Source organism: Anastrepha ludens, chromosome 3 (genome assembly GCF_028408465.1).
Source record: "Anastrepha ludens isolate Willacy chromosome 3, idAnaLude1.1, whole genome shotgun sequence".
In the NCBI taxonomy this organism is placed as follows: Eukaryota; Metazoa; Arthropoda; class Insecta; order Diptera; family Tephritidae; genus Anastrepha; species Anastrepha ludens.
Window position 1 is genome coordinate 36,042,693 of NC_071499.1, and position 15,696 is coordinate 36,058,388.

At 37.5% G+C, this 15,696-nt stretch overlaps 1 protein-coding gene across 3 annotated transcripts in view; it reads right to left on the bottom strand.

Annotated features, from left to right (window-relative positions):
- The window catches only part of LOC128857414 (allatostatin-A receptor-like), a 123,850-nt gene that overhangs the window by 7,447 nt on the left and 100,707 nt on the right, over positions 1-15,696 (bottom strand). For all 3 annotated transcript variants that reach the window (XR_008453938.1, XM_054093173.1, XM_054093172.1), the window contains 3 exons: positions 9,816-10,101; positions 9,484-9,634; positions 4,189-4,307 (listed from right to left, as the gene is read on the bottom strand). Coding sequence is in view for 2 of the 3 variants with exons in the window: in XM_054093173.1 (XP_053949148.1) it covers positions 4,189-4,307; positions 9,484-9,634; positions 9,816-10,101 (556 nt within the window). In the remaining variant the exon portion in view is untranslated. The remainder of the gene's footprint in view (positions 1-4,188; positions 4,308-9,483; positions 9,635-9,815; positions 10,102-15,696) is intronic.

A 15,696-nucleotide genomic window follows, 5' to 3' on the forward strand; every position in this document is an offset into this window, starting at 1 on the left:
CAGAGCCTTCATTTGCCAATTTATCCCTGTAATACCACAATGTCCAGGCACCCAAATAAGACTAATTTTGTTGTGTTTTGCAACACTGTTCAGTTTTGTCTTACATTCACCGACTAACTTCGAAGAGCAGAGTTAGCAAGGGCTTAAAGCTTAGTGCAAAGGTAATTATTTTCTGGTTCCAGGTTTAATGGCTGCCTTTAGGTTAAAACTCATTAGAATTTTCAATTTTTTTTCTGAATTTCATTCATCTTAGCGTAGGCTGATAATTTTATTATTGACAATTAATCCCTGTTTACCAGATGTTTGATGGTCACATTTGCACATTTCTTTGGAAAACCTTATAAATCTTTATATTTAATATAATTTTTTTTTTATCATTTTTTTAGATTAATTTTATTTTTTTAATATTAAATATATTGTTAGGATGATATTAAAATTTATTGAACTTTCAAACTGAACTTTTATTTAAAATCATTAATTAATGAGTTATTCATCCATTAATATTGGCTATAAGATTAAGTTACTTTATGGATAACAACGTAATATTTTTTTTTTTTTGAGAGTTCATATGGACAAAAAAATTTGAGGACGCGATGTTGGATTAAGGTATAATTCTGAATGTAGCTGCTTAAAAATTAAGTATATCCGACTTTTGACATTTCCCACCAACTAATCAAATTATAGGAATATAAAGGGTGGTTAAATTTTAAAGGCCGGTGTTGATTTTGAATAAAATGTAATTTTTTAGGAAATTATTGTCATTCCTCTTTATTATTATTAATATTAGTATATCTCAATTACGTATAGAACCAAATATCGGCCAAATCCGATAGTCCAAATTTTCGATGACGCTGACGCATAATAGAGGTTCTATGCCATTAATGGGCCGAATTATTTCATCTTTCAGCTCTTGAATTGTTGCTGGCTTATCGACGTACACCTTTTATTCAAATAACCCCAAAGAAAGAAGTCCAACGGTTCCGTTGACGTTTAGGTGTGGTTCACATTCAATATCGGGCCTTGAAATTTAACTACCCTTTATTTCAAGAATATGTGCAAAACTGCATTTAGTGAAGAGAGGCCACCTTAGCAGAATGCGTCGTGAGTAGCTATTATTCGGCAGGATTCAAACCCCATTGTGAATTTTTTTTTTCTGTAGCAGTCAAACCTCTATGTAAATTTCTGTCACTAAAAAGCTTCTCAAAAAAATCAACTATCGTTCGGATCCAGCATAAAACTGTGGGCCACTCAATTTGTGGAGCAGCATATGGCTGTACTTTACATATTGGAGGAGAAGCGTGGCATAACCGAGCTTGAAAAAGGATGTACGTACCAATGTGGCACACAATTTATCATCCAACTGCTTACGAGTAACTTCTTTACTAAATACAAAAAATTATTTTGAGTGATGGAAATCTTTATTTATAACTTTAGGGTCGCGTTGCTTGTCTGTTTGCATACTGCAGTTATTTGATTCAAATAATAATTCACCATTGACTTTGGATGCTATTTTAAAAACTATAATATCTTGCGACAGGGAAATTTATTTTGATTAAAGATCTGCATATATAGAAGTGCAATATTTTGCTAATTTTTTACGACAATATTATTTTACATTTTTATTGCTTTATAATTTTAAAAGAAATGAAATTCATACCACAACAAAAACTATATAACTCAAAGTATTAAACAATGAACAAAAATACTATTTAAAAACAATTACAAAACAATTTGTAAAACATAAAACAATTAAATACGCAAAAAATAGTTAAATTTTGGTTATTTATCTCGTTACTATTATTGCAATGTACATTCTGAAACATTTAAGTTGCTTGCATAAGGCTTGCTGAAATTAGTGGCAGAAATTTAAACGAAGCTCAGCATTTGGAAACAGGGCATGGCAAATATTTAGATAAGGAACTATTTGCATTTGGTGGTTTTTGGAGATGTGGCGCCGAGGCCCCGGCGGCCATTTGGCCAATAGTTTGTTCAATACGGAATTGAGTCATACCAATATTATCATAATAAAGAGAAATGATAATAATTTCTTAGAAAAAACTGTATTTTATTCAAAATCAATACCGGCCCTTTAAACTTAACCACCCTTCCTGATGGCTCGAAGTTGGACGGAAGAGTTGATGAGGGAGTATTCTGCTACCCATCAAGCTCAAACGTAGGCTTTCGGACTACTTTAGTGTTTTCCCAACAGAAGTAGCCACAGTTAAGGAAGCTGTAGTTTGGCTGCTAGTTTCTGTTGCGGCAATTAAGGCCTTGAGCTCGCTGTTTATGCGTTCGAAATTAGTTGGGGAATACCTAGCTTCTCTCTCTTCTGCAAAAGCTGTCCTGCTCTCGTCGGGCTAAGGTTTAAACATCTGGGCTCAAACTTTTTCGCTACACCAGCGGATTTTGCGGGTTTAAATATCACACATCTTGTGAAAAAAAATAAAAAATGTTTTTATAAAAATTTCCAATTCTTTAGGTTAAATTTTTAGAGCAAAATCTCCGTATGCAATTTTGTACTCCGTTCAATTTCGGTAGTAAATTTAAAGGAGTTTAAAATTCGCTTTAAATATTTATAATTTTTTGATTTTCCTGAAGGTGTGAAGTATTTCCTACCACACAAGCAAATTCGCGCATTGGTTCTTATTTATTTTTTTTTTTACTGAAAGGATTTGCTCCAATATTTTCAACCACAAAATTCGAGCATTCGTTGCTAATTTTCTAATTTTCGCTGAAAGTGTGAAGTACAAAAAAATTTGAGCATTCGTTCTAGTTTTCTAAGTAAGCAGTATTTTCTACCATACAAAACCAAATCCCAAAACTCGTTGTTGATTTCCTAATTTTTGCTGAAAGTGTGAAGTATTTTCTGTCATACAAACTAATTCGAGCTTTTGTTGAGAATTACCTTTTAATATAAAGTATTGCCTTTTTGTATAAAGCAATTGCTCTTCGGCCGCCGTAGCCGAATGGGTTGGTGCGTGATTACCATTCGGAATTCACAGAGAGGTCGTTGGTTCGAAACTCGGTGAAAGCAAAATTAATAAAAACATTTTTCTAATAGCGATCGTCCCTCGGCAGGCAATGGCAAACCTCCGAGTGTATTTCTGCCATGAAAAAGCTCCTCATAAAAATATCTGCCGTTCGGAGTCGGCTTGAAACTGCAGGTCCCTCCATTTGTGGAACAACATCAACACGCACACCACAAATAGCAGGAGGAGCTCGGCCAAACACCTAACAGAAGTGAACACGCCAATTATTTATTTTTTTTTTTTTTAATTGCTCTTCGGCCGCCGTAGCCGAATGGGTTGGTGCGTGATTACCATTCGGAATTCACAGAGAGGTCGTTGGTTCGAAACTCGGTGAAAGCAAAATTAATAAAAACATTTTTCTAATAGCGATCGTCCCTCGGCAGGCAATGGCAAACCTCCGAGTGTATTTCTGCCATGAAAAAGCTCCTCATAAAAATATCTGCCGTTCGGAGTCGGCTTGAAACTGCAGGTCCCTCCATTTGTGGAACAACATCAACACGCACACCACAAATAGCAGGAGGAGCTCGGCCAAACACCTAACAGAAGTGAACACGCCAATTATTTATTTTTTTTTTTTTTAATTGCTCTTCGGCCGCCGTAGCCGAATGGGTTGGTGCGTGATTACCATTCGGAATTCACAGAGAGGTCGTTGGTTCGAAACTCGGTGAAAGCAAAATTAATAAAAACATTTTTCTAATAGCGATCGTCCCTCGGCAGGCAATGGCAAACCTCCGAGTGTATTTCTGCCATGAAAAAGCTCCTCATAAAAATATCTGCCGTTCGGAGTCGGCTTGAAACTGCAGGTCCCTCCATTTGTGGAACAACATCAACACGCACACCACAAATAGCAGGAGGAGCTCGGCCAAACACCTAACAGAAGTGAACACGCGAATTATTTTTTTTTTTTTTTTAATTGCTCTTTGAAGGTACATCAGATAAAAATCACTAAGAATTTAAGAAATCCTTAGCAAAGCTGCGAGCACCAGGTGGCTAATAATCGTATAATAATGTATTTGCAATACTTATAAATAATTCTCCTTTCTTCGATCTTCTTCTTTCCTTTTTACTGATTCCCCATACTCTGGTTTAGTTTCTTTGCATTTTTTCATGTTTGAAGCTTTTCAGCAGTGATGAGTTTCAGTAATTTACGAGTACTTACCTGGATTCGGCTGATGGCTTACAGCCCGGCGCACTACGCCAAAGTCGTGCCAACATACCCACATACAAGAAGCAAATTAAAGTTAGTGGGGCTAAGTACGACGACATAAAAAAGGAAATCTGGGAAGCGAGTAAGAAATAGAAAAAAGATGGTGGTTAGAAACTACATTTCAGAGTAATAAATTAATAATGTTTTTGTCTTTATTTATTTTTTTTTTTATTGTAAAAATAATAAAAACATATAACCTTTCAATTAATTTCCTATTGCTAAAAATTTGCTGATACGAAAAATTAAAATCTATTTCATTCTTATATTTTTATTGAATTGACGAGAAAGCTGTTCCACAGATAATCCATTGGCCGCCGTCTTTACATCACCGGATAGCTTTCATGGGCTGCGAATAGTTAGTTGAGTGAATATAATAATAGATTAATAATTGATACAATAATTTTTTGAGCTGTTTCGACACATGCCGGTAGAATACTTAATAAATTTGTTCAGTTGTCAGAGGCATAATTTTTAGAATGCTTACTGATCTTAACTACTTTCAATACTTAGCTCAAGGAATAATAATATTGTTTGGGGAAAAAGAAATACATTATTTTCTCGGTACTTGGCTGTAGTGATCGGTATCTCGCAAAGTATCGATTAAAGCTTCTGCTCGTTGTCAAGGTGACATTTCACACTAAGAAAAAAACCGTTTGCTGTTTTTTTTGTTTGCCCCATTCAGTCATGTGTTACAGGGTTTCATCAAAAGAGGTCAACAAAGAGAAAATTCAGTAAATTTTACAGTTTTGAGGAAAAAATGCAAGCCAGGCCAATTAAATTGTGAATGATGTTTATGGTGCCGATAACTGTAACGATAATTATAAGTAATTTTGGTTTCGTCGATTTCGTTTAGGTATTTTTGATGTTAAAGAAAAGTCTACAATGTCGAAAACGTCGATTAAATCACAGAAATAATCGAAGTTGACCGGAATGTAAGTAGTCATGGCATCGCCCAGGAGCTAAAGATCAACCAAATTTTACGCAAAAATTAAGGATTACCTTTTCCACAAACTACTATGTATTATTATACTTAAGGGGTCCCGGTGGTATAGAGCTCGAAATTTAGGATGCTTTGAGGATTTTTTTTTACAATAAAAAAATAAAAAAACAATGTTTAAATTTTAAGGTCTTTTATTTAACTTATTTTACATACAAAAATGAAAATAAAATTTCTTTTAATTTTAACAATTTTAAAAATGTCGCTGAAATTGACCCTGCCGAAAAATTGAACCTGGACGGGTTGTCCATTTTGGCTCTTCTGTTTATCTAAAACACAAAACCCAAAAAAAATTATTAATAAGTATAACTGTAGCTATGTCCCGCTTCTAGAATAAAAAATTGACAAAATCGCGCGGATTTGAATTTGACACTCTAAAAATCGGGTTTTTCAGTTTTTTAATCAAAAAAATACGAAATAATTCAAATGAAAATATGATTCTAGTAAGCGCGATAGTCATTGATGTTGTTAACAACATAATAAAATATCCGACGATTTGGTGGAACTGTTTTTGATTTTGTTTTGACAACACCAGGCCGAAAAATTTTTCGAGTAAATTGAGTCTAAGGTTTGAAGAACAGGAGCGCGCGTACCGCTCTTTACCTAGTTAATGGGCTGTAGAAACTATAATATTGGGAATTTCCGCTGGAAACTCCACAGCAAATTTTTAAGATACTATACTAGATAATTTTGTTTTTCCTAATAGCAGCGTCCACTCAGTATCAAGACACCGTGTGCCTCTTTTCATAATTCCTCTCGTATTCCTGTTGAACACATGCACAAGTAAGCTATGAAGGCTAAAACTAAAATGTTGCTCTAAAGCCACAGCGAGCTAAATCATGTTCAAGGTGAAGTCCAAAATAAACAAGACTAAGCTAAAATAGAAACGACAGGAGCTCTATTCTGATAACTTCGAGTTTATTTATTCGAAATGGTGCGCTCTGGCTTCGATATTCTGTTTTGCGCGATCTAAAAGGTTTTCGAAAGAGTGTTTCAGGTAATTGACCGGAGAATCCTTCAGGATGGCATCTATGGATGCAAAGCGATTTTCTTTTATGGCCAAATATGTAGAAGACACTGGGATGTTTTGGATCGTGGCTAGTCTAGGGCCTTTCATTCGGCACTTTGACGCTTGGTTTCAGATTCATGCTGGAAACACCGCGTTTTATCACCAGTTACAATGTTGTAAAGGAAGTTCTCGTCCTTCATCGCCTCTTTAATGAGGTCTTTCGAATGTTAAACTGTGAGCAATTTCTGGCCCTCAATTAACTTGTGCGGAATGAAACGTGCACAGACCTTTTGTAAGCCCAAACGATCAGTTAAATGCGTTAAGTCGCTGTTTTGGAGATATTCACCTCGTTTTGTATAAATTTACGAACAATTTCGATGGATTTGCAGTTATATTTTCTGCGAAAATATTTCCCCTTAAGGGGACCCAGTGATCTATAAATTTCAAAATCGATTTTTTGTTTTTTCGATATTTCGTAATTATGAAAAGAGGTACACGGTGACTTGATATTGAGAGAGCAGCGCCCGCAAGGAAGAACAAAATTTTCTAGTCACTTTCGATATTTTCAATACAAGATGTTCCTTTCACCTCTCGAAAACATAAAAAGCCCAAAATATAATAACATTTATGCAGACACCGTAAGAAATTTACCTATAAAACATAAAAATAAAACAAAACTCGTCTGCGTACCAACCAATATACAATTTAGAGGCAACGAACTAGTCGATCTAACTTCAAAGAAAGTCACGAGACGCCCCTTATTATGTCTAATAATTACCTGGTCAGCGACATACGAAGCTACAACGAAAAACTTTTTGCATTTGAACCAAATAGTGCATACGAAAAAACTATCACTTGGTATAGAAAAGTAAACCCGCAAAAATTAACTATGAACGTAGCCTCCAAATCGACCACAACTCGTGATTAACAAGAAAGGACATGGTCAAACTTACAAGAAGAAGATTAGGGCACAGCATTTTGACAAACCAACATTTAATAGATAAAAGCTAACCAATATATGGAGATAATGCAGCCTAATCATGAAAGAACACATTTTAGAACAATTTCGATTTTCAACCAATATAAAAGCTTCCTACCCAATACAAGGCCAACGGACCTCCTTATAAGCCCAACCCAAGATAATCGTAAAATGTTTTAAAGCTACTTAAATGCTATAGTCTGTATGACGAAATCTAATCAAAGCCCATTACTACAACCTATTTGATGTTTTTATATTTTAAGTAAAGTTTTTTTTAATAAGAAGTGTTAATTTGATGTTCAAAGAAAAATGTCATTTTTTATTTAATATAATATAAATGATCGGTATATAGTACACCTAAGAAATGAGACTTTTTTTATCAATTTCAAACGTTTATTAACAAAAAATGGTTACAAATTTAGTTTTCAAAATAATAGTCATCGCTAGAGACACATTTTTCCCATCTCTCAGGCAATTTGTGGATGCCGCGCCAAAAAAACTGGCCGTCTTTGGCCACAAACCAATCATCGAGCCATTTCTTGGCTTCTTCGTGAGAATTGAAGCGCTGTTCGGAAAGTACGTGGCCCATCGATGAAAACAAATGATAATCGGAAGGCGCCAAGTCTGGTGAGTAAGCCGCATGCACCACCGCTTCCCAATCGTACGTCTCCATCAATTCCCGGATCGCTCTTGTTCGATGTGGCGGTGCATAGTCATCAAGAAAAATTACTTTGTGTCGCCGATCGGCATATTCTGGGCGTTTTCGGTGTATAGCGCTGTTCAAATCAGCCAATTGTCGTTGGTAGCGTGCACCGTCAACTGTTTCACCTGGTTTTAATAGATGGTACCAAATCATACCACGCTGATCCCAGAAAACACACAGCATTGCCTTGCGGCCGAAGCGATTTGGTTTGGCCGTTGTTTTTGGCTTGCGGCCGGGCAGACCATACGATCGTTTACACTTGGGATTGAATAAATACACCCATTTTTCATCACTCGTATCGATTCGATGCAAAAAAGACTTCCTTTTGACCTTCCTTTTGAGCAGCATTTCACAAGTGGTTTCACGATGTCCGCAAATCGTAGTTTGAAGGCACGAAATTCGATATTTTTAAGAGCGAAAAAAATGCATTGTTGTATGAATCGTAACAATCAATGAACTGAATATTGTTGACAGATGACAGACGAAAAAAACAACACATTTGGAAAAGTTTAAAAATACTCCTAGCGACATCTATGGACTAATAGCTGAAAGTCTCACTTTATAGGTATATACCTGGTATTTCATTATGAAGAGGAAGGTATGCCGTTAATAGTGGAAAATAACATCAGGCAAATGACCACCACGACCACGCTTACAGGACAATATCCTTTTCATGAAATTTTCCATAACCGAATCGCAAAGTGGGGTCCCTATGTCCTCAATAGCCTCACGAATTCCATCTTTGAGATCTTGAATCGACCCTGGGCTATTGGCGTAGACCTTCTCTTTCACGTGGCTTCAAAGAAAAAAGTCACAAGATCTCGGGGGCCAATTGAGATCACCTCTTCGAGAGACAACACGGTCCGGAAACTTTTCCCGTAAAAGATCAATGGTTTCTTTGCTTGTGTGGCACGTAGCGACGTCTTGTTGAAAATGAATATTGTCCAGATAAATACCATCCAATTCCGACCATAAAAAATTGCTATCCATTCACCTGTAACACCTGTTATTGGAAAACCCTTTACTATACAGCTTAAGGCTACTGGAGCCACAACTGGATAGATATTCGTTGTACTTAAATTGTAACTGGAAGTACATTTGTCATAATAATAAAAGTAATAATATAAATGTCTGAATCGAATATGTACATATTATTCCCAGATGGAACACAGATATAAGAACCAATTCCAGCAAATATGCTTAACAAAAAAAGTAACATAAAGATTCAAAAAAAGTTACATAAAAATTTAGTAAAACAGGCAAACTCTTTTACTAACAACAATATCCTCCCCATCTGGACCTTTGTGCTCAAAATAAAATTTAAGCACACCCACGAAATTTAATTTCGAATTTGTAAATAAAAACAAGCACACTTTTATTTACTTTATTTGCTATCATTTGAAGTACATAAATTTCAAGTTAAGTTAAAAATTTTGTTGATTCCGGTCAAAAACGTTACATCACCACTTTCACATCATTTCGCGAGGAAGTGCTAATTGCTTTAATTCTACAAAATACAATCTCAACCGTACCACAAAAACTCATTCGATCACAATTACCTGAAATCCAACCAAACTCCATCCCTCCTCCTCCGTGGAAAAAACACAAGCCGTATAATTACGTCCTTTGAAATAGTATAGGCGCACCGAATGGGCCAAAGCAACTGGAATCGCAGAAGTCACAATGAGCACCCACGCACAGACAATGGCACTAAAATTGAAATGAAAACGAAATTTCATTATCAGACTGGCCTCAATTCCGTGGCACAAAGTCTAATAATGTTGACAAATCACACGGAATGTTGCTGATGCCGGTTGTAAATGAACATGTATACATCTATGTGTGGGTATGTATGTATGTGTGTGTGTTTGCTTGTATTGAAGCTACTTACAGCATCGCATTATGCTCTGTGCGCAATGACATACTCGTCACCGGATGCACAACTGCCAAAAAGCGATCGAAGGACATCAGCACCAGCGTATAGACGCTGCAATGGCAGGTGACCACAATCATATACTGCACGAATTTACACCACAAATTGCCGAATGGCCATTCGGGTAGCACATAATCGGTAGCGGTGAAGGGCACACAGAAAATAACAAACAGTATATCTGAAATGGCCAGATTGATGATGAGCAGATTAGTGGTGGAACGCATCTGTTGATTGGCGATGACAACTGAAATGAGAAGAGATTGAAATTTAAATGGGCATTGAAAAGAACAGAATGCGATTCTAGTAATTTAATTTTTTTGCAATTTGTTCATAAATTAGTAGATTAAACCAATAGAGTCCCATTATAAATGAAATAATATTTCATAAGGGCTTCTAGATTTTATTATAATAAAGGTGATGCTGGAATTTAGTTCATAAAGAAGAATTTTTCAAAAGGCCACATTTATTCCAAAACATACGAGCAAGTTAACAGTAGTTAACTGAAAACCGCTAAACCGAAATGATATTTTTGATTTAAGACACGACTGAAAGAGCAGAGAAGGCTGTGTATATCGCAGTGCTACTACTTTGCTCTCAGTCAATTTATCAGAACCAGCTGTTAAGCAGACGTAATTACAGAGTTTGGTTATAAAGGTGTTTTTTTTAGAGGTTAGGTTTTCAAGATGAAATAAAACGTGTATAATTTATTGCTATGGCCAAGAATTTAGCTTTATTATAAAGATAAGGGTTTGCCATTATGTTTTAAAAATGATTTCGGGCAAGTGGCCGCCGCGGCTGGCTCGAATAAATTCCAGCCGAGAGGCCCAATTTTCGACCACTTTTTGCAGCAATTGGGGCCGTATGTCAGCAATAACGTGCCGAATATTCTCTTCCAAGACGTCAATCGTCTCGGGCTTATCTGCGACTTCACATAGCCCCACAAGAAATAGTCCAGCGGAGTTATATCGCACAATCTTGGAGGTCACGCCACAGGTCCACGGCGCGAGATAATGCGCTCACCAAAAGTTTCCTTCAATAAATCGATTGTTGCGTTGGCTGTATGGCATGTAGCGCCGTCTTGTTGGAACCAAAGGTCGTCCACATCAACATCGTCCAATTCAGGCACGAAAAAGTCATTAGTCATGGCTCTATAGCGCTCTCCATTGACTGTAACATTATGGCCGGCTTCAAATATGGGCCAATGATTCCCTCTGCCCATAGAGCACACCAAACAGTGACTTTTTGAGGATGTAACGGCGTCTCAGCAATGGCTTGTGGATTATGTTCACTCCAAATGCGACAATTTTGCTTATTGACATACCCATTCAACCAAAAGTGAGCTTCATCGCTGAACAAAATTTTCTTATGATGCGTCGCGCGAACCGAACCATTATTTTCGTAATAAATTTGCACGATTTGCAAACGTTGTTCAGGTGTAAGTCTATTCATTATGAAATGGCAACCCAAACTGAACATAAATTAAGTGACAGCTGTCAAAAAGACCATCTACGAAAAAAGTAGTGCCAACTTGAAAACCTAACCTCTAAAAAAACACCCTTTATTTTTTGCTTATCACAGAAGTGCTGAGCTTTACTCCAACTAAGATCCTTAAGATTCTACCCGACCTTCTCCGCATAGACCTCTTCTTCCCTTCTTAATTGGCGCGATAACCGCTCACACGATTTCGGCCGAGTTTAACAAAGCGCGTCGGTGGTTTCTTTCTCGTGCTAACCGGCGCCAGTTTGAGAGACCAAGTAAAGCCAAGTCCTTCTCCACCTTATCTTCCCAACGCAGCCGCAATCAGGCGAAATGCATACAAACCCATGAATGGAAATCGTTGGGCATATACAAATTCTCAGAACTCTTTTGGGAATACATGGAAAGCTAGACTACAGTGCTCCACAAATCTGTTTTGCTAATAATTTTTTCTGAACCATGGAATGGATAATCATTGGCAGTGTTAAAAGCTATAAAGAAGGCTACGTTGTGGCTCGTGAAGAATCGTAAGTCGCAGCCCAACCGATCACTATCTACTCTGTAGGTATATATATTAGGCCGGGTCGATTTGTGGGAAGGCAAAAAAATCGCCCATTGCTCTGTGAATTGCTCTGTGAAAATCATATTCTAGGGATCAAAATAAGAAACTTTGCCGAAGGAGCCATACCTCTAAAACGAATTCTGATGTCCCCCAATTTGGGTCGAACTTTTTAGTTTCTTTTCTATAACTCACTTAAACTAATTTTTTCATTTACATATGTTCTGACTAAATAAATTTCTTAAGAGAAAAAATAGGTATTATTATAAATAAATAATAAATATTATTATAAATAAATAAAAATAAAGAAAAAACATAGCCATTTAGCTGATTTTTTCATGTAAAGACCAAAAATGGTGATATTTTTAAATTGGGGGACATCAGAATTCGTTTTAGAGGTATGGTTCCTTCGGCAAAGTTTCTTATTTTGATCCCTAGAATACAATTTTCACAGAGCAATGAGCGATTTTTAAATCGACCCGCCCTAATATATATATAATTGGCGTTTCCACACTTTTCGGATGTTTGGACGAGCGTTTCCTCCTATTTGTGGTGTGCGTCGTGCCGACTCCGAACGCCAGATATTTCTTTATGAGTAGCCTTTTCGTGGCAGAAATGCACTCGGATGTTTGCCATGGCCTGCCGAGGGGTGACCGCTATTAGAAAAAACTTTTTCTTCAATTTGGTATTTCACAGAGATTCGAACCTACGCACTCCGAATTCCGAATGGTAGTCACGCACCAACCCATTCGGCTACGGCAGTCGCGGTCAAGCGACTATAAAATCTTTACAGCGCCAGGGTACTTCATTCTAAGTGACAATCAAATATAAAACTATTTTAAAAGAGCTGACTAAGTGATACAGAATCAACGTTATCTTGCTCCTAGATACAGAGCCATTCCTGAAAACAGTATCGCGAATAAGCTGGCTAGAATGGGAACTCCTCTAAAATCAGTCAATTCTGCCCAACATGTTGGCATCTTTTTAACCCCAACCAAGCTATGGAAACGGTCAGTCTACATCTCACAAGTCAACAGTAAATGAACCACAGAACGCACTTCTGAGATAACTAACATATGTACATAGGTGTGGCTTAGAAGTAAGGAGCGGAGAACTAGGTCCCGCACCCATCTGGGCCGGTCTTTCGGTCTAGTATAGCGGTTGGCATCATCACCGGGCAATCACATGGAAAGGTAGGGGTTTTCCCTCTAATACAGGAACGTGGAGAGGTGCAGAGCTTTGAACACTTCCTCTGGCATTACTCTGCTCTTGTCATAATGCTGTCAGACAGCTGTAGAAATTTTTACTTCTTTGGATGTCTGGTAGACTTGCAATCGGTAGCCAACATCTGAAGTATTTTATCCATGAAACGAAGTGACTTTACCACATTGGGATTTAGAGGGAGAAATAATAGTATCGCAGTGGCTCCCCTATGAATCCTCCCAAAAAGCGGCATAACTCATATTAACTCAATGCACAATCTTGTGAGGTAAGTGATAAGAGACATCGAACACTATATATTATACGCACGGCTTGTTCTCCATACCTGTCACTGCTTTTTTTCTTGATTGGAGCAAGAACTGCTTAAGTGATTGGTAGTTTGGAGTTTGGCAGAGTTTAAATAGCGCGCCAGTCGTTTCTTACTCATGCTAATCAGCTCCACTTGGAAACATCAAGGAAATTAAGTCCTACTCCACCTGATTTTTCTAAAGCAAAGCAGGCCTTCCTCTTGCTCTGCTACCACCAGCTGGTACCGCACCGAATACTTTCAGAGCCGGAGCTTTTGTATACATTTGTACGACATGGCCCAGCAAACGAAGCCTCTGGATCTGGACTCGCTGCACTATGTCTACATCATCACCAAAGTGCAAAGGTATAAAAACCTTCCGCAGAATATTTCTCGCAAATACACCAAGTGACTTCTCGTTGGGTGACATCATCCAAGCTTCTGTGTCGTAGAGGACTTAATGAGCAAGTATTAATTTTATCATTTACTTTTTTCCAGATTAATAGTTGTAATTATTCCTTACGTGCTCACGTATAAACTTTTCTATTCTACTTCACAAAAGAAGGAGGCTCTAATTGAGCATTAAACTCCTACATATCCTCTTAGGCACTACTATGCAGAGCAAGCAGCCACGCGATACAGAGAAAACATTTCCTTTTCATCGCGTATCTTAAATTTCAAAAATTCTTAAATTAAATTTAAAGATGCAAAAATACCCCGCACAGACCCAGCTATACTTAAGAGTGGGAGTGACATTTCACACGTCAACAAGGCCCGTCTGCAGAGGGCTGCTAAGGGCAATTAAAGTGATAATGTGGCCAAAAGAAAGAAATGGCAGGAAAAATTATAAATTGCAGTACAACGCAAATGTCCATTTAGGGAGCTCTCAATTTTTTACATTAGTAAGCACTGTTTATGTAGGTTGTTTGCGTTGTGTTGCCCTGTCCTTGATGCTTCCGTTGGGAGACCTTTACTTTTTATTCTTCCTGTGTGCATCGTATTCTCTATCTTTCCATTTCTTTTATTATTATTATTAATTTATGTTTTACGAGGCTCATATTTTTAATGGTAATAAATTCTGTCTGGCAATTTAAGGCATTTATATCCTTTTTTATGACTTGTAAATCACCAAAATGTATGCGCGACATAAAAAATAAAAACTGTAGAGATTTGTAATGTCGCGATTTGAATCTTTCCATGTTGAAATTTATGCGAAATGAAAAAATCTTCGAAATCTTTAAAGTGGCACGGTTTAAGGCAATAACCAAAGCTTAAGATTGAGTATTTTCAGATGGATTTAAGGTGCTTAAAAATATACGAATAAATAATTATTTTTTTTTATAATAGGACTATGAATAAGTTCGTGCGGTTTTTTTTCGAAATTTGAAACTTTATTGACGTAAAATGGTTACAAATTTAATATTCAAAATATTGTCCATCGCTTACTACTACTTTTTCCCATCTTTCTGGCAATTCACGGATTCCCTTTGTGAAAAATTCGGTCGGTTTTGCCGCAATCCACGAATCGATCCATTTTTTGACTTCATCGTAATTACGGAAGTGCTGGTCAGCCAGGCCATGTTGCATCGATCGGAAGAGATAGTAATCGGATGGCGCAAGGTCTGGACTATACGGCGGGTGGGGTAGGACATCCCATTTGAGCGTTTCTAAGTATGTTTTGACCACTTGTGCAACATGTGGCCGAGCATTGTCATGTTGCAAAATAACTTTGTCGTGTCTATCGGCGTATTGCGGCCGTTTTTCTCGCAGTGCTCGGCTCAAACGCATCAATTGTCGTCGGTAGACATCCCCCGTAATCGTTTCATTCGGTTTCAGTAGCTCATAATACACAACACCCAGCTGGTCCCACCAGATACACAGCATAACCTTCAGGCCATGAATATTCTGCGCCGACGTCGATGTTGAAGCATGGCCAGGGTATCCATACGTTGCCCGACGTTTTGGATTGTCGTAATGGACCCACTTTTCATCGCCAGTCACAATTCGATGCAAAAAACCCTTTCTTTTGTGCCGTTGAACCAGTTGTTCGCATGCCATAAAACGGCGTTCAACGTCTCTTGGCTTCAATTCATACGGCACCCAATGGCCTACCTTTCGGATCATTCCCATGGCTTTTAAACGTTTGGAAATGGTTGATTGATCAACTCCCAAAGTTTTTGCAACCTCTTCTTGCGTTTGAGCCGGATCTTGATCGAGCAATTCCTCCAATTCGGTATCCATGAACTTTGGCGGCGCACCCTCGCGTTCTTCGTCTTCCAAGCCAAAATCACCACTTT